Genomic DNA, 24,500 nt, shown 5'->3' with positions numbered 1-24,500 from the left:
ATTCAACCAATCTTATACAGTTACACATTTTGCAAAGAGACCCACGTTTACAGAATTGTAACCCTAAAAGGCATGGACGAGCGAGATCGATGGAGGAGCACTTTCCTTTACTCCGCCGCCGTCAGATTCGCCGTGTTCTCGCCGGAGCAGAACGGTGGGAGTTTCATGGCGTCCAATGGCTCATTTTTTCATCGCCGGCGGTCATTGAGTCGGAGGAGAGGTTCGCCCCGTGCGACTGGCGAAGGTAAGACACCGTCGGTCATTGTTGTTATCTTTACCTGTGAGTTTTCCATGATGATGATGATGCTTGTGGTGATGCAGGTAGAACGCGGTTGGTTGGATTGGAAGTGAGGTAAATGGCTGATGAGTATAGAGTTGAGTTTTGATGGAAGAGTGATGTTAATGTTGAGATTTGAGAACACCAAAGCTTCTGACAGAGAGAAATCGTGAAATCGAGAAGGTAATTTCAATTGCATAGTTTAACATTTTTTTTAATTGAGTGCATTGAGAGTTTCAATGGCGATTTATGTGATACTACAACAATAATAACAAAAGCCTTATCCCACTAAGTGAAGTCCGTTATATGAATCACACTAAGCTCGATCAAAAACTAAATTATGTGTGATACTATTGATTTGTGTGATACTGCTAGATCCAATTTTAGGGCTTAAGGCAATCCTACAAAAGGAGTGGTACTATTTATGAGAAAAGGAGCAAGATTCCGATAAATAAATGCAATAGATCAACTATATTGATCAGAATGTTAAATTATCTTCCTATATGTACAGGGAGATAGGAACAATCTGAATGGGAAGCTTTAAATTTGATGTCAAAACTTGCAGTTAAGAAGATATATATTGTGTAAATCAGAGCATAAGTAGTGTAAGAGTGATTGGCAGAAATATATTAAGATTGTATTGCTATGTGCACCAGGATGTAAGCATCTGTTTTAAGTAGAACACAATTGTAAGCATCTGATCACCCTTGATGTGAATGTTGATGTATTAAGCCTGGTCCTCACTCAAGGATCATATACGGCCTGCTTGATTACAGTTATGTAAAACAGCTCGTTTGGTATGAACAGTTTTTGAAAACAGTTCCTAAAAACAGTTTTAAATTTCCAGTTTATAAAACTAAAAAACCAAAACATCTCAGAGATGTTTTCTGTTTCTGTTTAAAGTTTTCTAATCACAGTTTTTCCAGCTTTGGAAAACATATGCTCAAACCTTTTTTTTCTTTCTGTACTGATATGGGCGTATCATATAATAGGGCACATTAATTCTGTAAGCGTCAAGAAGTTAGGATTTATGTATTTAGACAAATAGTCTGGGCGGCCCGAGATCCCAAGCAGGTCAGAACCGAAGTATAAATAAAAAGCACCCACCCAAGCGGTAGGGGGATTTCACTTTTGAACATTGACATTGATCTTTCTTGGCTCTCTCTCTATCTGAAATTCTTAGACTTGGTTTCATACCGGAACATTAGCGCCCACCGTGGGGAACCATTCCCTTGAAATCCAAATTGGAAAAAGATGAACAGTCTATCATTACATAAAGGCTAAGGACACAACTATCTCCATCAATTTGCCCAAACTTAACTTTCACCTTAACTAAACTAGTAAACTAGAGAAAAAAGATTAATAGTAGTTAAAATCTGAGTTACATATCCCTTGCTATCTGTCGTGACCTTGTGCAGACCAGGGGTGAAGAAGAAGAATCTAGAGAGTTGACCAGATTTGAATACGAATCTAGTAACAGAGTCGACAGAGTCGAATTTTGAGAGAGTGGGGGCATGGAAAGATTAAGCTTGCTAAGGACTGCAACTCCTTGTAAAATAGAAAAAGGATTACTTTGCTATATTGATAAGTATAAGTCTACTATAGTAAAGGTCACCAATTCATAAGAAACCAGGACAAGCAATAATGTTTGCTTATAAACCATATCTATTACGTAGTAGAAACTGAAGGTGTATTAGAATAGAAATTTAATCATTATATAAATAATAGGCTCTTAAAATAAAAAAATCATTTTTAAATTCTTTCAATATTACCTTGATTTTTTTATTTGTTATATTCTGTAGTCAAAATCTCTTAAAAATAAATCTTTATATTCTGCCAGCTTTGTTTCTTCTTTGCATTTGAGGCATTATCCAAGGAACTTGTTTTCTGTTCACTTTTGTCTTTGTCAGTCCACATTATCATGCCAAAACAAACTATATTTAATTGACATGCTGACATAATAGTTATTCTATATATTCTGCCAGCTTTGTTTCTTCTTAGCATTTGTTCATAATTCAAGAAATAGTCATGGAGAAAACTTGCTTCATCTTCATTCTTGTCTTGTCATTCCACCATATCATGGCAGCCCCAGACATAAGCAACACCAATTCCACAGACCAATCTGCACTTCTTGCCTTCAAATCTTATATCACCTTTGATCCTCAAGATACCTTGACCAATAATTGGTCTACCTCTTCCTCTGTGTGCAACTGGTTTGGGGTAACTTGTGATGTCAAAAATGGGAGGGTCATAGGTGTAGCTCTCACCAACATGAAATTAAATGGGACCCTTCCACCTCACTTAGGAAACTTAACTTTCCTTGTTGATCTTGACCTTCACAACAATAGCTTTCATGGAACTTTACCAAAAGGGTTATCCTTGTTACCTAGATTGAAGGTGGTCAACTTGTGCACCAACAGTTTCGGTGGAGGATTTCCATCATGGATTGGGGAGTTATCTAAACTCCAAAATTTGAGTCTTTGCAATAACACTTTTTCAGGTTCAATTCCTTCATCCCTATCCAATTTGTCAGAACTGGAGGCTTTGGATTTGAGCTTTAATTTTTTATATGGAAGCATTCCACCTGAGCTTGGAAGGCTTCAAAATTTGAAGGTATTGAATTTGGGGTACAATCAACTTTCCAGTGATATCCCTTCTTCAATCTTCAATATCTCCACGTTGGAAGTGATTAGATTGGAGTATAACTCTTTATCAGGTAATTAACTTTTTATCTTATTAAGCTAGATATTTACGCTTCGGTCTCTTGTAGAGAAAAATTCATTATTCATGCATGGGTTACTCGTTAAACGGTGTTTGAAAACATGCATATCTACAACTTGGACTTGAAATTAAAAGTCAAAGCTGCATTGTCAAAATTATTTTGTTCATACCATCATCATATCGTCATGAGTCTGTCATCCATTATTTCTAGAGTAATTATATTTTAAGTTTATATTATTTAATATTTTCTATATATTATAATTTCATTAATTTGACGATTAAACTATAATATGATATTAGTAGGATAATTTAAATTAGACATTCGTAAATATTAATATGTAATTTTATAGTTGATATTTACATTTGAAAATTATATTATATTTTTAGGCTTAAATATGATTTTAGTCCCTCACAATTAGGAGTGAATTTAAATTGTTCCATGTTTTGTTTATTTGAAATAAGAACAAAAATACTTTAAAAAAAAAAAAGTACGAAGTAACTTCAGTTTGCTTACATGACCCATTTATCACCTAGTTATCAGCTCACGTGGTTAGTCTTCCACGTAGAGTTTTTAAATCGACTTGGTCCCTCCAAAAATTCATTTATTATTGGTCCTCCTCCACTTTCCTCCTCCTTCTTCTCCCTCTTCTTCCTCTCACTCCAGCGAACCACCAACCCCATCCCGGAAACCACAGGGACTAAATTTTTTTAGGCCTATTCTGAAATTATTTTTGTCCAATGAATTCTTTTCCTATGATAAATTATTATTATTACAATAGATACTCAATCCCATAAACCTTGAACATAAATTTCAGAGGGGAAAAATGTTTTAATAAATGAATTTGGATAAGCATGGTCCTTCTATTATAAAAAGATCCGCCGTTACACATATATTATACCAATCAAGACTATGATATCCCTTTTTATACAATCAAGAGTTCCTTAAACAAACACACACCACCCTTTTTTATTGTAAAGCGGTGAGTAAAATTATGTGTGAATAACTATTGGAAGTGGTATTAACATATGTTCAGATAGTTGGTAAAGATAGATTACTTTTCCTTTGAAAATTATGTGTTTGCCGATGTAAGAGCTATATTTCTAATAGATTTTATTAGTGTACTCCCTTTAATTCTTTAATTATACTTTTGTGAAAACTAGTAGTGTGCAAAAGCATTAATTATTAGGGTAATTGTTTGAAATTGACTTATAATTAGGAATAAAGTAATTAGGGTCGCGTATGTTCATACACGCAGTGTTATTAAATTCGTACTGATGATCAACTGGGTCAGGGCATTGGGTTAAGGGGTCACTGGCCTGACCACTAGGTCGAGTGCTTGACTCTGTGTATATTGAAAAATTATAAAAATATGACATAAACTTATATATTAAACAAATTCATGCTCCATCTTTAAAATAAAAATACATAAAACCATAAAGTCTATGATTTAAAACCATAATAGTTTCACATTTAATTTAAAATATTATTTGGTTGTGAAATTAAGAGAATTAATAATTCAAATGATATTTTATCTTAAAGAATATCCTTATTATTGTAAAATCGAGTCACCATGCACCTGCGATAAAAAATTATGAAAAGAAGTTCAATAAAATATATAGTTTGCCTTAAAAAAATATAATCTTTGGCAAAAAGATTTTAATAAATGCAACGTATTGTAAACAAAAGTTAAATAAATGAATGAGAATAAGAAGATTAGGCCTCTGTAGAAAGAAAAAAAAGTTTAGGCCAAGAAAATATTTCAATCTGATTGTGATTGTTATACAATTAAAAATACAATTAAAATACAAGTGGGTTGGTATCTTGCTTATATTTTTGTTAAATACAATTTATTTGGTGACTCGCCGGTTCAACCCCAAAACCGGCCGAGTCACCGGTTTTTCAACCAAACCGGCCGGGTAGTTTCGGTTCAATCCGATTTGATTGCATGACCAATCTGATTGTTAACTCGAATCGGTTCACGGTTGAACCAGTCCAGCCCGAGTATTTTTTTTATTTTTGAACAGAACTTCATTCATAAATTAAGAAGGCACAGAGGCCAATACATCAGAGTTCAAAATAGCAGTTAAACCCGGAGGACCTTCCTCCACCCAAACCACATTCGATAGAGAGGAAGCATTCCGTGCCATAAAGTCCGCCGCGGAATTTCCTTCTCTACGAACAAAACTAAGGTCTACATAATCAAATAAATGCATTAAATTAACACAATCTGCAATAACAGTAAATAAAATAGATGAGCCTCTTCTTTTCTTCCAAGCCTGATGAAGCAATAAACTATCAGTTTCAAATTGCACCCTCCTAAAGCCAAGTTGTGTTGCCAAAACCATTGCCCACCTTAAGCTGAGAGCTTCTCCTATAGTAGCCGAGAGAACCACAGTAGGAAACAAAGATGCAGCAGCCAAAATATCACCATTATAGTCCCTTGCTACACACCCAAACCCCGCAATCTTGCTCTGATTTGTTGCAGCATCAATGTTCATCTTCACGCGTCCCCGTGGTGGTCTTCTCCACCTGGCTGTGTGCGCTCGACGGTCACCTGCATCCCTTGCTGTACCAGCTCCTGGATCAAAAGGGCACACTAGAGATTGGAAGCGCGAGACCACGTTCCTCCACCTGAATTCATAGCCCTCGAACACCACCTTATTCCTGGCTTCCCAAATGGCACATAAAACTGTTTGAATCGCAGCCACCACCTCCTTATCACGGGTTTGCAGAACCTGCCCCATGAAATCATGGACTGAAACTCCGTCATCAATCCTCACTCCAAGTTCCGTCCCAAACCACGTCGCACGCACCACCTCACAACGCAGGAACAAGTGGTCCATCGTCTCTTCCTCGACCCCACAAATGGCACAACACGGGTTGATATCTAGTCCCCGCCTGCGAAGAGAGTGTCTAACTGGTACAGCTCCAACCCAGACTCTCCAATCTAGTTGTTTACAGCGAGGAAGCGCTGAAGATTTCCAAAAGAAACGCCACTGGGCTTCAGACAAAGTAGGTGCACTGGAAGATGAAGGAGAGCTCCTTGACACCTTCTCCTGTAAAAATTGGTAACCTGACTTTGCGCAGTAAATTCCATCCTGTGCAGCAGCCCAAAACAAAGCATCTTCCATTTGATGGAGAGGAAGAGGGACGGAAATAATCCTTTCCGCTGTTGCTGGGCAAAAAGTCCATTCAATAAGAGGCTTATTCCAACCTCTACCAAACGACAGTAAGAGATCCGCAACAAGCCGGAGATTATGTTCATCATCCACATCCTGACGGTAGTTAAGTGGGGGCCCCGTTGGGAGCCAATTATCCTCCCAAATTCTCACGTTCTTGCTATCACCTACCCTCCAACAACACCCCTCGTCAAACATCCAAGACGTTTTTTGAATACTTGACCAAGCATAGCTTGGGCGGTATCCTTTTCTCGCCTGCATCAAGGACGTCGCCGGATAATACACAGCCTTGTAAGTTCGGGCTAGAATTGATTCCGGATTACTGTAAATCCGCCACCAATTTTTTGCCACCAAAGCTAAATTAAAGGATTTAAATCCTCTAAAGCCGAGACCCCCTTCTGGTTTAGGCCGGCAAAGTTTTCCCCAGTTCAACCAATGGAGCCCCTTTTTGGAGGCATCCCCTCCCCAAAAGAAGCGTGCAATCATCCCCTCAATCTCCTGACACAAACTATCAGGTAATATAAAGCATGACATTACTTATGATGGGATGGCCTGAGCCACCGCCTTGATAAGCACCTCTCTCCCTGCGCGCGACAATGTTTTTTCTTTCCAACCTTTGAGCTTTTTCCACACTCTATCTTTAATAAACCTGAAAACTTGGGTTTTAGACCTTCCAATAATGGTTGGTAAACCCAAGTACCTGTCATAGCTTTCCACTGCCTTTACTCCCAACAACTGTTGTAAATCTTGAAAACAATTCTCCGGCACATTGCGGCTAACTGAAAGCATAGACTTGTCGAAGTTTATCATCTGCCCAGAGGCTCTTTCGTAGGTTGCAAGAATGTTTTGTACACATTCTGCCTCCTCCAAAGAAGCCCGAGCAAAAAGAATGCTGTCATCTGCAAATAAAAGATGAGAAATTATTGGTGCACCTCTCGCAATTTTAATCCCATGCAAGGTTGAGGCTGCTATGGATCTTTGAATCAAAGCAGAGAAAGCCTCACCACAAAGAATAAATAAATAAGGGGACAAAGGGTCACCTTGTCGCAAACCCCTCTTGGGTGCGAAATACGGTTGTGGATTACCATTAAGCATAATCGAGAACCTAACAGTCATGACACAATTCATAATAAGAGTCACCCAACTCGCTGGGAACCCCATATGAGCAAGCACCGCCCTTAAAAACGGCCACTCGACTCTGTCATAAGCCTTGGACATGTCAAGCTTCAGAGCCCGAGTTTAATAACACTGCATACACGTATACGTTTTCCTAAGAATGTGCGTCTAGCTAGCATAGAGATTAGTTTGATCTTTTATACAGATTTCATTCACTTTCCAAGAGTTAATGAAAAAATAATTATTTTCTGACATTTATAGTGTAAACCTTCTAAAGTCTTCTTTTATACAACGGAAAACGACTCAATTCTTCTTTTAGTTCAAAAATAATGAATACAAATTGTTTTCTGACATTTATAGTTTAAAGTTTAAACCTTCAAAGGCAGTGTTATAAAACTCGACCCGATGATTGACTAGGTCAGGGCACTAGGTCAATGGGTTATTGGTTCAACCGTTTGACTTGGTGTACGTTAAATACTACAAGTTAAACCATGTATTTAAAGTTAAATAAATATGTAAGTACTTAAAATATACACAAAAGTTTAAATCATGCTAAAATGAAGGGTATTATTTGTCATTAATTTCGTATTATTTGTTTTAATCTCCCTACCCACTTCTCCCTCCCAATATCAAGAATATTTCCCTAATATTTTATTCCTCCCCCGTGCCACCTGTCCCCGTCATATTATTTTATTATTTATTCCTTCATCCCCTATTCTCTCTCCCACTATCTCATTCATTCTTTTTCTCTCACCCACCTTCGACCTCATTAAATCTCTCATCTGATTGTTTTAATTTCTCCTCTTTTTTAATTGCTCTTAATTTAAAAGCACCAACTTCCCACGCAACAATAATTATCCGGTTTCAAAGGCCTCTGTGCAATGCGATAATGAAGAGAGATAAAGGAAAACACTGGAACCGGATAATTATTGTTGTGTGGGAAGTTGACTCTTTTAAATTAAGAGCAATTAGAAAAGAGGTGAAATTAAAATAATCAGAGCAGAGATTTAATGAGGCCGAAGGTGGGTGAGAGAAAAAAAATGAATGAGATAGTGGGAGAGAGAATATGGATGAAGGAATGAATAGAAAATAATATGACAGGGACATGTGGCACATTCTTGTGCAATGGGGGGAATAAAATATTGGGAAATATTCGTGATAGTGGGTGGAGAGATTAAAATAAATAATAGTGGGAGAGAGAAAATTGAGGGGAGAGGAAATAAAATAATCAGATATAATAGAGGAGGGACACGTGTCAGCTCGTGGTGCAATTGAGGAGGAATAAAATAATGAAATTTATTCGTTTGAGTGATGGAATGTTAGTATATATATATATATATAATGAAATAATATTGAAAAAAATTAAGTTATCTAATATTTACGGATGTCATTTTAGCATGATTTAAACTTTTGTGTATATTTTAAGTACTTACATATTTATTTAACTTTAAATACATGGTTTAACTTGTAGTATTTAATGTACACCGAGTCAAATGGTTGAACCAATGACCCAGTGGTTAGACCATTGACCCAGTACCCTGACCGAGTTGATCACCGGGTCAAGTTAATAACACTGCTTCCCATTACTCACAAACTTCATATCATATTTTTCTTTCCATTTTGAATTTTTGAATTAAATAAAATATTAAAGTATTTCTAGGAATCCTAAATACTAACCAAAAACACTTCTAAATCTTACCCAAGAATGATATTCCCAACAATCATATTTCTGGGAATAATATTCCTGGGAAAGTGTTTCTCAACCTTCTAACAAACGCCCCTATTTATATATGTACTTATTTATTCATCTCTAATTTCCCACAGCCAACACACATCAACACTCACACATTAATTAGAAAATGAGAGTATAAATGGGAAACAATGTCTTGACTTTTTTAAACAACAAACATTTTGACTTAAGTGGCAATAATATTGTTTCAACTAAATAATAATACTATTTCACGTAATATGAAATATCTAATAAACATTGGGGTAACTTACTTTGCACTCTAAAAGAGCTTTTTTCTCGTTAAATGAATTGAGCTAAATCCATCACTAATGTACTTTATGCTGAAATTCCATATTTATGATAATTGCATATAATCAATGTTACCTTTTTTTTGTTTATTCATGAATGATAGGAAGCATCCCTAAAAAACTTGGTGATCTACCACAACTAAGAAGCATAAGTTTGAGCAAAAACAACCTTTCAGGCTCAATTCCGTCATCCTTCTTCAATTTGTCCACGCTTCAAGAGATTCAATTTATTTACAATAACCTATCTGGCTCGTTGCCACCGGATATGTGTCACACGTTTCCCATGCTTCAATTGCTTGACCTATCTGGGAATTCACTTTTTGGTCAAATTCCATCAAGTTTGAATCAATGTAAGGAGCTCAAGTATCTGAGGATGATCAGTAATCGATTATCTGGAAACCTGCCCAGTGATGTCGGAAGATTATCTATGCTTGAGGAGTTGGACCTTAGTAACAACAATCTAACAGGTACACTTACTATATAGAATTTGTCTACGTTTTATCATGTGCTATAATATCTTATCTTATCTCCCAAGTAAACACTGACTTAATTTCATTTATTAAGACAAAACTGTGTATGGCTTTGTTTCTATAGTTATGTATATTTATAGTTTATAGTTTTATAGTATTTGTTAAAGAAATTAAAACGGGTAACACAATTAACTTATAACTGTCTCCTTTTTAAAATTTACGTACACCTCTTTTAGACTTTCAACACAAGGAAATTCTAGCACATCTCATAGATGGTGTATAATGCACCGCTTGTAAACTTATAAAGTTTGATTATACATAGAAATTTTATATTTAGTAGTTTTTTATTAGAGTATATGTGGAACAACGCATGGGCTTGTATTTTAGATTTCAAATGAAATTGAAGATGTGACTTTTTAACCAATGAGATAAATAAAATAATTACTTTTTTTTTTCTTCATCGAAAAACTAGACAAACTACCAATTAACTACCAGGCAGAAAACATATCTCTTAATAAGAGAGTTTCTAACTCATGGTCAGACACCTCAACAACAACCTGGCCAGCCCTAGTTAAACATATTTTTTGGGAAAATTATTTACTCTTTATACTTCTCATTTGTTTACTAACTCCTAACTTTGTATAGATTTCTACTTTATATAAAAGAATGAGTTAAATATGTTTTTTTTCCGGTTAGGATTGTCTCATTTTAGTAATTCGTCAGAGTAAAATTGCATTTTGATGCTGCAATTAGGAATGTTTGATTATGGTCCTCACTGAATCTTATTGAAGTGTTTGTGTGTCTAGTGAGCTCTTACGTGGCCTTGTCCATGTGATTAAGTCAAGCTAAGACGTGTATTTTAATGCGTCATAGATATAGATATTGAAGGGTGACTTATATTTTGGAACAAAAAAACTTAGAAAATTGACTTATAATATGGGATAGAGAGAGTACGTATTAATTTTCCTAAATTTCCCTATTTAAAAACTAGCAAATTGAATTAATTCATCCCCCTACTTTTTAATTTTCCATGATTCTCTCACTCTAAGTTAATTTATCTTATGAGAGTAAATTTGGAAAAAAAGTTAGATGTCTTGTAAAGTGAATGGAAGAAAACCTAAAAAATTACTTATAAATAGAAACAATATGAGTATATAATAGGTTTGACCTTACCTTTCCTTTCCTTTCCTTCTTTTTTGTGGATATACATAACATACTCTCAATGAACATAAGTAACAGGTTCACTTCCTCCGTCTCTTTTCAACATATCCTCTTTGAGACTAATAAATCTTCGAAACAACTTCTTCAATGGCCAACTTCCTGAGGAGATGTGTCAGCATGCCAAGTCCCTCCAACAAATTTCTATCTTAAATAACAAAGTTGGGGGAATCATTCCAAGGTCTATTAACAACTGCACCTCCCTCAAACGCTTATTTTTGGGAGGAAATTTTTTTACAGGTATTCCTCTCATCTACCTTACTAATTTTAATTTTATCTAGGTTTAAATATGTTTTTTATTCCTATTAAAATGTTATTCATTTTTAGTCTTTATAAAATACAAAAATCACATGTCTGTAATTTCTCATGACTTCTGTATTTTATGAGAACTAAAAATAAGTGAATTTTTTTTTGGAAACTATAGTTAAAATATTTCAATTTTACAGCAACGTAAAACATAATTAAGCCATTAAATTTATGAATATGTTACAGAATGAAAGTACAAAGTCCACACATCAATCAATGACAAATTTCAATCATTAAACACATTGCAGGTACCATACCTCATGAGATTGGTGACTACCTAAGAAACCTTGAAAAATTGCATTTGCAAGGTAACAGACTGAGAGGGTCTATTCCAACAAGCATCTTCAACATCTCAGGGCTAATTAGTTTGTCACTATCAAATAACCAACTGTCAGGCAACATTCCAATTAAAGCACATCATAGCATGTCCAACCTCCAGTTCTTGTACCTTTCAGCTAACAATCTCAGTGGAGAAATTCCCAGTGGCCTTTTCAATGCTACAGAGCTTCTTGAACTAGTACTTGCCAACAATACATTAACAGGAATCATACCTGAATCAGTTGGGAATTTAAGAAATCTCCAACTCTTTTATCTGATAGGGAACCAATTGACTAGTGATCCAGCCTCTTCAGAAATGGGTTTCCTAACTTCATTGACCAATTGTAGACAATTGGAAAAAATTCTGCTATCATTCAATCCTCTTAACGGAACACTTCCAAATTCTATTGGAAACTTTTCAAACACTCTACAAACTTTGGATGCCTGGAGGTGTAATATCAAGGGTGAAATCCCTTCACAGATCGGCAATTTAAAGAACTTGTTTGACATCAATCTAAACGAAAACCAACTTACAGGTCATGTTCCTAGTACAATTGGCACTTTGCAGCTTCTCCAACGTTTGGATCTTTCATTCAACAAACTAAATGGTTTAATCCCAGATCAGATTTGCCATTTGCTTAAACTGAATGAGTTGCGCCTTAGCGAAAATCAGATTTCTGGGCCAGTTCCAGAATGCTTAAGGTTTCTTACTTCTCTAAGAAACCTTTACTTGGATTCCAATTACTTGAACGCTACAATACCCTCTTCCCTTTGGAGCCTCACAGATATCTTGGAGGTGAACTTATCCTCTAATGGTTTTGTAGGGTCACTGCCAGATGAGTTAAGTGCCATGTTTGCTCTGATAAAATTGGACATATCAAACAATTACCTTTCAGGGGAACTTCCAATTGGTATTGGTGGCTTGCAAAAGATAATGAACTTGTCGTTAGCTAATAATATGTTACAAGGGCGTATTCCTGATTCAGTTGGAAACATGTTAAGCTTGGAATTTTTGGACCTTTCTCATAACCTTTTATCAGGCATCATCCCCAAGTCAATTGAGAAACTTCTTTATCTCAAATCCATCAACTTGTCTTATAATAAACTAGAAGGTGAAATTCCTTCTGGTGGCAGTTTCATAAATTTCACAGCTCAATCCTTCAACATGAACTCAGCACTTTGTGGGAAACCTGAGCTAGAAGTACCACCATGTCCAAGTCATAGTGCGAAACATAACAGGACAAGAAACAAACTTTTACTGAAATTGATTATACCATTAATTTTTGCTGGCATGTTTCTTGTTTTTGCAATTCTTCTGATATACCGGAAACAATGCAACAGAGGTTCAAATAACTTGGATTTTCCAACACTTCTAACTACAAGTAGAATTCCCTACCATGAGCTTGTGGAGGCAACACATAAATTTGACGACAGCAATCTTGTTGGAAGAGGAAGTTTTGGTTCTGTGTACAAGGGTAAGCTTTCAAATGGACTAATGGTTGCAATTAAAGTATTCCATTTTGAGAATGAGCAAGAAACATCAAGGAGTTTTGATAAGGAATGTGAAGCATTGTGCAATCTTCGCCATCGTAATCTAGTTAAAGTCATCACTAGTTGTTCCAATGCCTTTGATTTCAAGGCCCTGGTAATGGAATTTGTGCCTAACGGGGACTTGGAGAAGTGGTTGTATTCTCATAACTATTTCCTAAGTTTCATGCAAAGACTAAACATAGTGATAGATATTGCATCTGCCTTGGAGTATCTCCATCATGATAACCCCAACTCTGTTGTGCACTGTGACCTGAAGCCAAGCAATGTTTTGTTGGATGAAGATATGGTAGCTCATGTGTGTGATTTTGGCATATCTAAACTCTTGGAAGAAGGGCAACTTCAAGTGCATACAAACACTCTTGCAACTCCTGGTTATATTGCACCAGGTATGTGATTGTTATTTTTGTCCTATATATATGTCGAAATTAGATGGAAAGGAATATTTTATCTTATACCTTAAAATAATTGTAGGAAGAATCACATTGAATAAGGTTTTTCGTCAATTACATCAATACAATATCTGTGGAATGGAAGAGTAATTTTCTTTGCCTTTTGTTACATTTGACTCCATTTTGCCAATGCTTCATTACAATACTCTCATGGCACAATTTCTATAAATGGACCACCTTTGCACAGTAGTTACTATTTATGAATTTTGGGATATTCATGTCTTATTATTTTTTGAATATGTTTTATGAAGTTTGTTAGTTAGAATAGCATAATCCTATAAAATTCAGGATTGAGTTTGGGATAGAATTATATTTGATTTTGTTCATGTCATATTGGGGAAATATACATAGAAAATTTATTTCTCATATTCAAGTTGGTATCCAGAGCCCAATAGGGTTTTTCTCAGTCTGCTTTAGGGTTCTAACCCTCGTTGAGCGCTGACCGGTTTTACAAAAAACTTCAATGTCTGAAGCTAACACCCCAGTTAGGTCCAGAGGCGTTCGATGGATTAGGTCCAAGAACCTTTGCGTCAACCATGCCCCCACGAGCCGCCATGCGCCGCGCATGTAAGCCATGCACCGCCCTCAACGCCGTCATTGGTGATGTTTCCTCCACTTTTGTGATCGCCCCGGTCCTCCCTTTTAGTTTTGTCCAAGTTTGGTTTGTGGGTTCACGGTTATGACACGAACACCCTTTTGTGTGTTTTCTCCATTGTGGTACTATTTGAGTTCGTTGCTTCCTCTTTATGTTTCTGTTTTGTTCCTTTTTTGACTCACCAAGACTGGAAACATTAAAAGTGGGTCTTCAAATAAGTGCTTGGTTTCATTTTCCCTCTCTCAATCTCCTACCATTACTTCCGAGAAATTGAACAAGAAAATTCTTTGGATTAGCCTAATATTGTTGAAATATGGTTTTTGGGTTAGAGATTATCTGACCATCTATATACGAAGGCTTATGACATTACTGCCTCTCAGAAGGAAGAATGATTATGTGACCACATATCTACAAAGACTTATTGACAGAAGGATGATTATCGAGTTGTATCTTTCGACCTTATAAGACTTTTTTGGATATTTGAAAGAAGTATGATACTATTTATGCTAATGACATCCTAAGACTATATGAAACAGCTTGTAGTCTGTCGTCTCTTTGAATTATTGTTCTGATTTGCTCTCTATCCGAACAAGGTTTAGTCTCTTTTTAATGAAATCACTGATGATGGAAGTGATCATGTAAAGGAAATGTCGGAGAAACTTGATAACGACTATGAATCTGTTGGGAATCAAACTTTGACAAATCCTAATATTCCTACTGTGGTGGAACTTATTGGTCGTTTAATTTGGGTTGCATCATCTGAGGTTGATTCGCAAACGACTTCAAAGTCATTTGTTTTTGTCTCTAATTCATTTTGTTGAGGTCAAAGTCGTGGATGTAGAGGTAGTTGTTGCCAGGGTTGGTAGAGGTAGTCTCCATTGTTCCTATTGCGATAGAGATGGATACAATCAGGATCGTTGTTACTTCTTACATATGTTTTGTATGCAAAATTGTCAAACTAAGGATCGTTTGGTACACCGTATTAGGCATGATAGTATAAGCTTATCCATTGTTTGGTGCTCACATTGTATTTTACAAGCTTATACATCAATCTCCTCTTATACATCAAAATAATGGATTATTTATCCACCTTATAGATGATGAATAAGGCATGATAAGAGTGCAATGTATAAACTACTTCAATATATTTAATCAACCGCCACCACAATCACCCTCCTCCACCACCGCCTCCACCACTACCACTACCACCACCACCGTGCCGGCACCACCACCACCACCACCACCCTCCACCATCACCGCCGCCACTACTACCACCACTACCACCATGGTTGCCGCCACCACCACCACTGTCGCCGCCGCCACCACCATGCTCCACCACTGCCACCATCGTTGATACCTTAATACCACCATTGCCGTCGCGGCGTCGCCCCATCCTCTACCTCCACCGCCACCAACACCACCATCCACCACCACTGCCACTACCGCTGCCGCCACCACCATCCACCACCACTGCCACCATCATCACCTTCCAATACCACCACTACCACACCACCAGTATTGCCACCAAATTATACAGTGTATGACCAAACGCTGTATAAAATTAAAATTTTATCAGGCCTTATCCTATCAGGCCTAATGCAATCAGGTCTTATACTATCAGGCCTTATACTATACAACGTACCAAACGAGCCCTTATGGTATTCATTCTTCATGGTGTCCATGAGGACTATGAATCTGTTCGGAATAATACTATGAGAAACCCTAATATTTCTACTGTGGAGAACTTACTGATCGCTTAATTCGGGTTCCATCACTTAAGGTTGATTCTCAAACAGATCTCAATCATCTATTTTAGTCTCTAATATATTTGGGCGAGGTCAAAGTCGTTGTTGTGGAGGTGGTGGTTGTGCCAGAGGTGGTAGAGGCAGTCTCCACTAATCCTATTGTAATAGAGATGGACACACCCAAGACTCATTACATGGGTTACCTTAATGTTGTTTGAACAGATGATGGAGTCTGAGGAGGATAATCGTCTTTCAACTAGTGAATATAAGGAGTTCCTTCATCTTAAGGTAGCTCAATGATCCTTTTCTTCAACTACTTTATCATATGCGGGTAATTCTGTAATTTTCGTCTCCCAGTTTGCTGGATCGTGGATTTCATATTCTACTGCTTCTAATCATTTGGCTGGTAATTTCACGAAATTGTCACCTCCTAAAACACCTCATAATGTTACTCTTGTTGATGGGTCTGATGCACAAGTCAATGGTATTAGTAAACCCTCACCTTTTCCTTCCTTGTCTTTTTTAGAAAGCTGAATATATATATATATCAATAATAAAGAGAGATACAAACAAAGCAAAAGGTCTAAAACAAAGTTCACTAGGCCCAATGCGAAAAAGAAGGAAACACAGGACAGAAAAAACGAGACAAAACACAGCAACAAAAAACAGCTAAAGCTACAACAAACTAAAAACAAGACATGAAAGAAAAGAACAAAACAGATGCGGGCAAGGAAGCCAGAATCTGCAGTAAGAGAAAAGAAAAGGTGCCCCTAGCTCTTTGCAAATAGAAAGGAACACCAACGCACAGGTTGGAAAGCAGCGAAGGTAAAGCCCCTCACCAAAACAAACAAACAGCATCAACTATGAACCAAGACCAGAGCAGGGGAGGACTTCAGACAGTGGTTCGGTGCGGTCACAGCCAAGTTTTGCACGGTTATCCGCATGCGTGTTCGCTTCCCTGAAAATGTGAACGATTCCTAGACACTCCACTTCAGTCATAAGGCGGTCAATTAGATTGAGATCATTTAAGAGCTTCCAAGGGCGAAGAGACTTGTTCATCTCCCAACCCACAGCGAGAGTTGAGTCGCCCTCAACGATCACCTTCGAGAATCCATTGGTTTTGCAAAAAAGCAAGGCATTTAGAATTGCTTTAATCTCTGCGACATACGCCCATGTAGAGCCAAGAGCCAAAGAGAAGCGGCCTAGAATAATACCATTTGAATCGCGCAAGACACCTTCAGCCCCACTAGCCCCAGGGTTTCCTCGTGACGAGCCGTCCACATTGAACTTCAAAATACCCAATGGGGGAGGGCACCAATCCACAGAACGTACCTTGGAAACCATTGATTTTATCCTCACCTTCTCAAAATGTTGGGAGAAATCAAAAAGTGTGAAAGGGCATTCCTTCCACCAAGCTTTAACCCACCACATAATGCGCATAATATGAATATCCCAAACACTTTCAAAAGAGAACTCCTTCTGATTGAAAACAGTGTCATTCCGTGCTATCCATATGGACCAACATAAGGCATATGGGATAATTTCCCACAAAACAGGATCTGATTTAACACGGAGGGAGGGCCATTCCAACATCAGGTCCTGAAAAGAGGAAGGGATGCAGAAACATACCTCTTCTCGAGCCAAGATAGCATTCCACAAGCACCAGACTTTATTGCATCGTAACATAAGATGTGATTCAGATTCCCCTTCCAACCCACATATATCACAAATCATGAGGTCTCTATTATCTTTAACCTCTCCTATCTATCATATGTATAGTTTTAGAGTCTCTTACATTGCTGTCTAGGTCACCCAACTATGGAAAAGTTGAGGAGAATGGTTCTGTAGCTTTGAAATATGAAGCCCTTTGAGTGTGAGTTATGTCAACTTGAAAAACATGTTAGGGCACCATTTTCAAGCAGTATTAGTAGTCAAGTAGTGTCACTTTCCGAGCTCGTTCATTCCTATGTTTAGGTCCAGAGTCGTGTTATATTAGATTTAAGATTTAAATATTGTGTTACATTAAGATTTAAATATTATGTTACCTTTATTGGTGAATTTTCAAGATGTACGTCGTTATTCTTAGTGAAAGATCGTTCTGAGCAATTTGGTGTTTTCAAGACTTTTTGTTGAGAGTTTAAGGATCAATTTGGCAAAACAATTTGAGTTTGGCACCGAGATAATGCAAAAGAATATTTTCCATGTCGTTTACTTCAGTCTTGGCATCATATCAATCCAAAGTTTGAGAAGTTTAGCAAAGTTATTTAGGAGTTTTACATGACTCATTGTGAAAAACATCACTAACTTCTTAAATGTTCATCACTAGTTAAATTTAGTTACCTTGTTGTGTATATGGATGATTTTTTCATTACAGTTGATGATTAAAAAGGGATTGATTAGTTGAAACAACACTTGTTCAAGTATTTACAAACTAAAGATTTGGGCTAATTACGAAACTTTCTCGTGATTGATGTAGCTCAAAGACGTGTGTTTCTATATCTCAAAGGAGATTTGTTCTTGATATTCTAGAAGAAGCTAGAATGCTTGATTGTATAGCTGTTGACACACCTATAGACCACAATTTGAAACTTCTTCCTAATCAGGGGTATCTTGATCTAGGGAGGTACACAAGGTTAGTGGGGTTGTTGAATTATCTTAGGATGACTAGACCTAACATAGCCTTTTCAGTCAGTGCTGTGAGTCAGTTTCTTAACTCACCTTGTGATAGTAATTGGAATGCAGTCATCCGGATCCCAAGATACTTAAAAGGATCACCCGAAAAAGAACTTGTTTACACGGATAAGGGTCATAATGATGTCCTTGGAATATGCTGATGCATATTGGGTAGGTGATGTTACTTAATACTAGGAGGATCACTACTGATTATTGTTTTCTTTTTGAGAAAAACCTAATATGTTTTCCTTTGTGCATACTAAGGATCAACTTGCAGATATGTTAACAAAGTCTTTATGGGGTCCAAGGATAACATATAGATGTCACAAGTTTTGATAGATCCGATATATATACTCCAGCATCAAGAGAAGTGTTGAATATTTGTTATTAAATTTGTTATTTAGATTAGCATAATCCTATAAAATTAGGAATTGAGTTTGTTACATAGTTTTTCTATTTAGATTAGTAATATCCCATTAAATTAGGGGTAGAATTATATTTGACTTAAGAATATCCTCTTTTATGTATTTATAAATTGCAAAAGTCATATGATGAAATATACACAGAAAATATATTAATCGCAATATCTTTCACACTTTTTATTTATTAAATGTGATCTAACAGTAATGTATTTTGTTTTCATATTTTATCTTTAAAAAAAATAGTGATATAAGAGTAATATAATATTTTTTTTTGCATGTAATAGAAAGTTATGTAAAGAGCGAAGATGATGATACTTGCATTTGCATACAGTAACAAGGACACCAAATTTTACTCTCTAAATGTTTTGCATAAAAACTAAAGTGTAGGAAGAGGATGTCACAGACACACACTGACACATGTGTACATATATATATGTATGAATAACCACTAGCTTTGTGTTGCAGAATTTGGATCGGAAGGCATTGTGTCCATTAAAGGAGATGTTTACAGCTTCGGTATTATGCTTATGGAACTATTTACAACAAAGAGACCAACAGATCAAATGTTTGTAGGGGGAATAAGTTTAAGGTCATGGATCCAAGAGTCAATGCCAAATAAGATTATTCAAGTTATAGACCCGAATCTGATGGAGGGAGAGGAACAATTTATTTCTGCCAAGGAAGCAGCTATATCAAATATCATGTTGTTGGCTTTGAATTGCTCTGCAGACTCCCTTGATGAGAGGATGAGTATGGATGAAGTCTTACGTCGCTTGATCAAAATCAAAACCACATTTCAGCAAGGAAATTCAAGTTAGGAAAAACCATAAAGTCATATTGTATTGTCATAAAAGGCTTTTGTTGTAATAATCTATTTGTTGAAAATTCTCACACTACACAAAAAATGACCTTTATTGCACCTACTTTTAACAATTTTATGTGAAAGTACTAAATAACAATTTTATAGAAGTTAAAGAATTATGAATCTATTGTTTGAACTTTCCATGGTGTCCTTGTCCTCAATTGTCCTTGGTGACGGGTCGTAAACTCACTTCCATGACTCGAGTGACTTCTTTATGGTCCCTCAAGTCATGGTCTCTTGTGTGAATCTCATGTAGCACTCTCATTCTCCTTTCATTGTTGCTCCACCTTAAGTTCCATACTAAGAATCTTGCAAAAGTAGAATAATTATACCAGGTCATATATCTAAAAAGATACAATCTCAGTCCTCTGACGAACCTTTTGATACAAATCTCCTCTGTAAGAGGGTAAGGAGTACATTTAGATAGGTGGGTGAAATAGGTATTATGCTCTAAGGACCATCTTCTGGTTCAGAATGTCTATCAGATAGAATGCAATCCATCTTATGAAATAAAAACATTAAGAATCTAATACTTTATTTTTCTTCTCTAGGCATTGAATTGATAGAAGCTGAGCAGAATTGAAAAAGAATCTAAATTGTATTCAAAAATACTGATTACTATTACAATTATGTATTAGTCTATGTTTATCGACTACATAAGCTTCTATTAGAAGCTAACCCTTACTTACTAACAATCTAACAGAACCTATCTGTTAATCATAACAGAATAACAATCTAACCAAAAGTGTCAAAAAATTTATATCCATTGTTGAATATTAAAATTAATAAAAAAAATTGGAAAAAAATTCACATACATTTTTTTTGAAAGCGATGCTTATTAAAACTATAACAAATTGCAATTCCTGTTATTTTTTTTTGAAAGCAATAGAACACTTTTAACATTAATCAGGAAAATCTGCAGCAAGGTGTAATAGGATACCCACAGGGGATCACCCCACCAAGAGCAATCAAGGTACAAATGGCTCTCAGCAGCTAATGCATGAGCAACTAAATTAGTTTGCCTACATTCAAATTGGAAAGAAAAACAGCTAAAACCAGGGAGAAAATGATAACAGTCTAAAAGAATGTGCTGCAATGCAGGAAACTCATTCGGGCGCTGGAAGGCTTTAACAAGTTGCTGGCAATCTGAGACAACGATCACCTTTTCCAAATTCCAATCAGCTGCTAGTTTAAGGGCCCAGCGGAAACACAGTGCCTCAGCAATCAGGGGATCCATTCTATAGTCCTCATAATGCGTCGCTGCCACCTGGAAAAGTCCCTTGTAATCTCTAACTACCATCCCAAAACCGGAGCCTCTCGATCCCGACCACCCTGCATAAAGATTAATTTTCATCAGACCTGTGGGAGGTGGTAGCCAAACTGGACTGGGTTTATCAGCTGTCTTAGGCAAGGGTTGATGAATAAGCCATTCTCTCCGCGTGCTCTCAGCCATCTCGAAAGTTCTACCAACTTCTAGTTTAACTCTCTTGAAAAAACTATAATTTCTTGTTTTCCAAATGCTCCAGAGAATCATAGAGATATGCTCAACTATATCCCCTCCACCAGACGTTGCCAGTTGCTGCAGCCACTTATCAACCTCAATTTGAACTTCCTCTGAGCGAATAGACAGAGCAGATGCAAACCAGACCTGTTTTACCCACTCACAATGCAGGAAAATGTGCGCAGGGGATTCTTCCAGACATTCACCACACAGGGAGCACAAAGGTGCCGCGAGGACACCTCTTCTTTTCAAATTCTGCTGGCAAGGAAGAGATTTATTCAGCAAATGGTAGATGAAGTGCTGCACTTTTTTTTGAATTTTCAGTTTCCAAACAAAGTTGCAATCAATCCGCAAGGAAGAAGAAGAGGCCATTAGGGATAGTTTTCGTTGCTGGATCCTGGAATAAGCTGACTTAACTGAGAAAACACGACTGGTTGTATACTTCCAACTGAGTAGATCCTTTCTATCAACCCAAGCAAGTGGGATACTTTTTATTTTTCCAGCTTCAGAAACATGGAAGGTACGGTCCACTAAGTCATTGTTCCACTTCCTTTGGTCACTGAGAATTCGAGAATCTACTTTGGCATTTGAAGGGAGCTCTTTGATTGGGCTAAGAACCCGACCTGAGCTAGTTTCTGGGAGCCAAGCATCCTCCCAGATTGATATTGATGACCCATTACTTTCCACACTGGACCTAGCTGAGCAAATACTTTTCCATGCAAAGCTAGGCCTAAAACCCACTGGAGCATCAAGAAGAGAAGACCTAGGAAAGTACCTTGCTTTAAGGCACTTAAACAACATAGAATCCTCTCTTTGGAGGAGGCGCGAAACTTGTTTAGCTAAAAGCGCTTCATTAAAGCTTCTGAAGTCCCTAAAGCCCAACACTCCACACACTTTTGGTTTGCATAAGTTTGCCCAGCTCATCCAATGAATCTTTTTCTCAACATTCTTTTGTCCCCACCAGAAGTTTTCCATGAGAGAAGCCATTGAGTCGCACACACTATCTGGCATTCTGAAGCAGCTCATGATATAAGTAAGTATGGCCTGCGCAATTGCTTTTAGTAGAACTTCTTTTCCAGCCTTTGAAAGGTACTTTTCTTTCCAGCCCTTCAATTTTTTAACCAACCTTTCTTGAACCTTGAGGAAGGCAGCCTTTTTGGATCTCCCAATAACCGTTGGCAAACCAAGGTATTTGTCATGAGTGTCTACAACCTTAACTTCCATCCTTTCCCGGATTTGAGTACATAACTGATCTTGCACATTTTGGCTGAAAGACAACTCAGTCTTATCAAAATTGACCCTCTACCAGAAGCTTCCTCATATCTTTTAATGGTAGCAAGAGCATGATCCGCTTCCACTAAATTGGCCCTCATAAAAAGAAGACTATCATCGGCGAAGAAGAGATGCGAAATCTGAGGAGTCCCACAAGCTATTCTAATCCCATGCAAATTATTAAGAGCCACTTGCTCATCAATCAGGCCAGCAAAAACCTCTGCGCAAAGAATGAATAGATACGGGGACACCGGGTCACCTTGACAGAGACCTTTATGCGGGGAAAACCAATCTCTTGGCTCACCATTCAGAAGGATTGCATACCTAACAGTAGAAACACACCTTAGGACAAGAGAGATAAAAGGGGGAGGAAATTTCATGGCTTGTAGCACCTCCCTCAAGAAATTCTATTCAATACGATCGTAGGCTTTGGACATATCCAGTTTGAGGGCCATCCAACCTTTCTTACCATGTTTCTTTTTCTTCATATAATGGAACGCCTCCATGCCTAAGAGGGCATTATCCGTGATAAGCCTCCCCGGTATGAAAGCACTTTGAGATTCACCAACCAGGTCCGGTAAGATGCTCTTGAGCCTATTCGCAATGCACTTTGTGACAATCTTCATCAAGACGTTGCATAGGCTTATGGGCCTTAGGTCTTTTGGGGCTTGCGGTTTAGACACCTTGGGGATAAGGAAAATATAGGTATCATTCATTTCAGCCACCCCTTTACCATTATTCAGCACATCCAGAACATGAGAAGTAACAGAGCCACCAACCAAATCCCAATAATGTTGATAAAAAAGTACAGGTAGCCCATCCGGGTTTGGAGATTTGGTGGGGTGCATTTGATTGATAGCAAATCTGACTTCTTCTCCCGAGTAGGGTCTTTCCATATGAGCATACATCTCTTGACTCAGCTTGTTCCTCACTCTCTTGCAGGTATCTTGTATATTCTGGGGGGAATCTGATGAGAAGACTTGTTGGAAGTGGGATTGAATAACATTAAGAACAGTTGTGTCTCCAAATACCCACTCCCCCTGCTCATTTTTTTATCTTCTTGATGTTATTGTGCTTTTGTCTTTGAGAAGCTTTTTTGTGAAAGAACTTAGTGTTTTTATCTCCCTCCCTTAACCAAACTGCCTTGGATCTTTGTTTCCAATAGACCTCTTGATTGAGTAGTAAGCTGTCAAACTCATATTGCAATGTTTTTTTTTTCTATTGATATTTTCGCGAGTTGCAGGCCCTTTCTCAATCTTTGCTAACTCTTTCTCCTTCTGAGCAATTTGCCTCTGGAAATTTTCTTGATCTTTACCAAATGGCACAAGGACCTCCTTCATGACCTGGACCCTTTCAACACAACTAGTCCCAGGTCTAAACCACGCACCATGAATGAGTTGCTCACATTCCTCTGAGTTTATCCAGGTCTTCTCAAATCTAAAGGGCCTCTCTTTTCGAGCTCTATGCTCTTGGAGTTCTATAGCATTGTTCAGATTGACAGCCAACACCGAATGGTCAGAACCATAATTGCCAAGGTGTTCCACAGTAATAGAGTGAAAAATTGGTTATAAACTCTGAATTTGCCACACATCTATCCAGCTTCTCACGAATATTCTGATCATCTTCCCTGTCGTTGTCTCAAGTAAAAGGGAACCCTGAAAACCCCAAATCTGTCAGACCACAATCAGCCAAAGTGTCCTTAAATTGCCCCATCTGAACTAGATTTGCAATTCTGCCTCCTCTTTTCTCCGAAGACTCACAGATTAAATTGAAATCCCCGATACAGA

The 24,500-nt window shown here is 37.3% G+C and overlaps 1 protein-coding gene across 1 annotated transcript; it reads left to right on the top strand.

The window, feature by feature from the left end:
- The first annotated feature begins 27 nt into the window (after nt 1–27).
- LOC130737680 (LRR receptor-like serine/threonine-protein kinase EFR) lies at nt 28–20,076 on the top strand. The gene is made up of 7 exons (XM_057589504.1): nt 28–244; nt 322–460; nt 789–2,993; nt 9,436–9,798; nt 11,041–11,259; nt 11,574–13,580; nt 19,544–20,076. The coding sequence occupies exons 3-7, from the start codon at nt 2,306–2,308 to the stop codon at nt 19,894–19,896; spliced, it is 3,630 nt and encodes a 1,209-aa protein (XP_057445487.1). The 5' UTR covers nt 28–244; nt 322–460; nt 789–2,305; the 3' UTR covers nt 19,897–20,076.
- The last annotated feature ends 4,424 nt before the right edge of the window (nt 20,077–24,500 follow it).

The sequence above is a fragment of the Lotus japonicus genome, chromosome 2, assembly GCF_012489685.1.
Source record: "Lotus japonicus ecotype B-129 chromosome 2, LjGifu_v1.2".
NCBI lineage: Eukaryota > Viridiplantae > Streptophyta > Magnoliopsida > Fabales > Fabaceae > Lotus > Lotus japonicus.
This window is presented reverse-complemented; position numbering and strand designations above follow the sequence as displayed.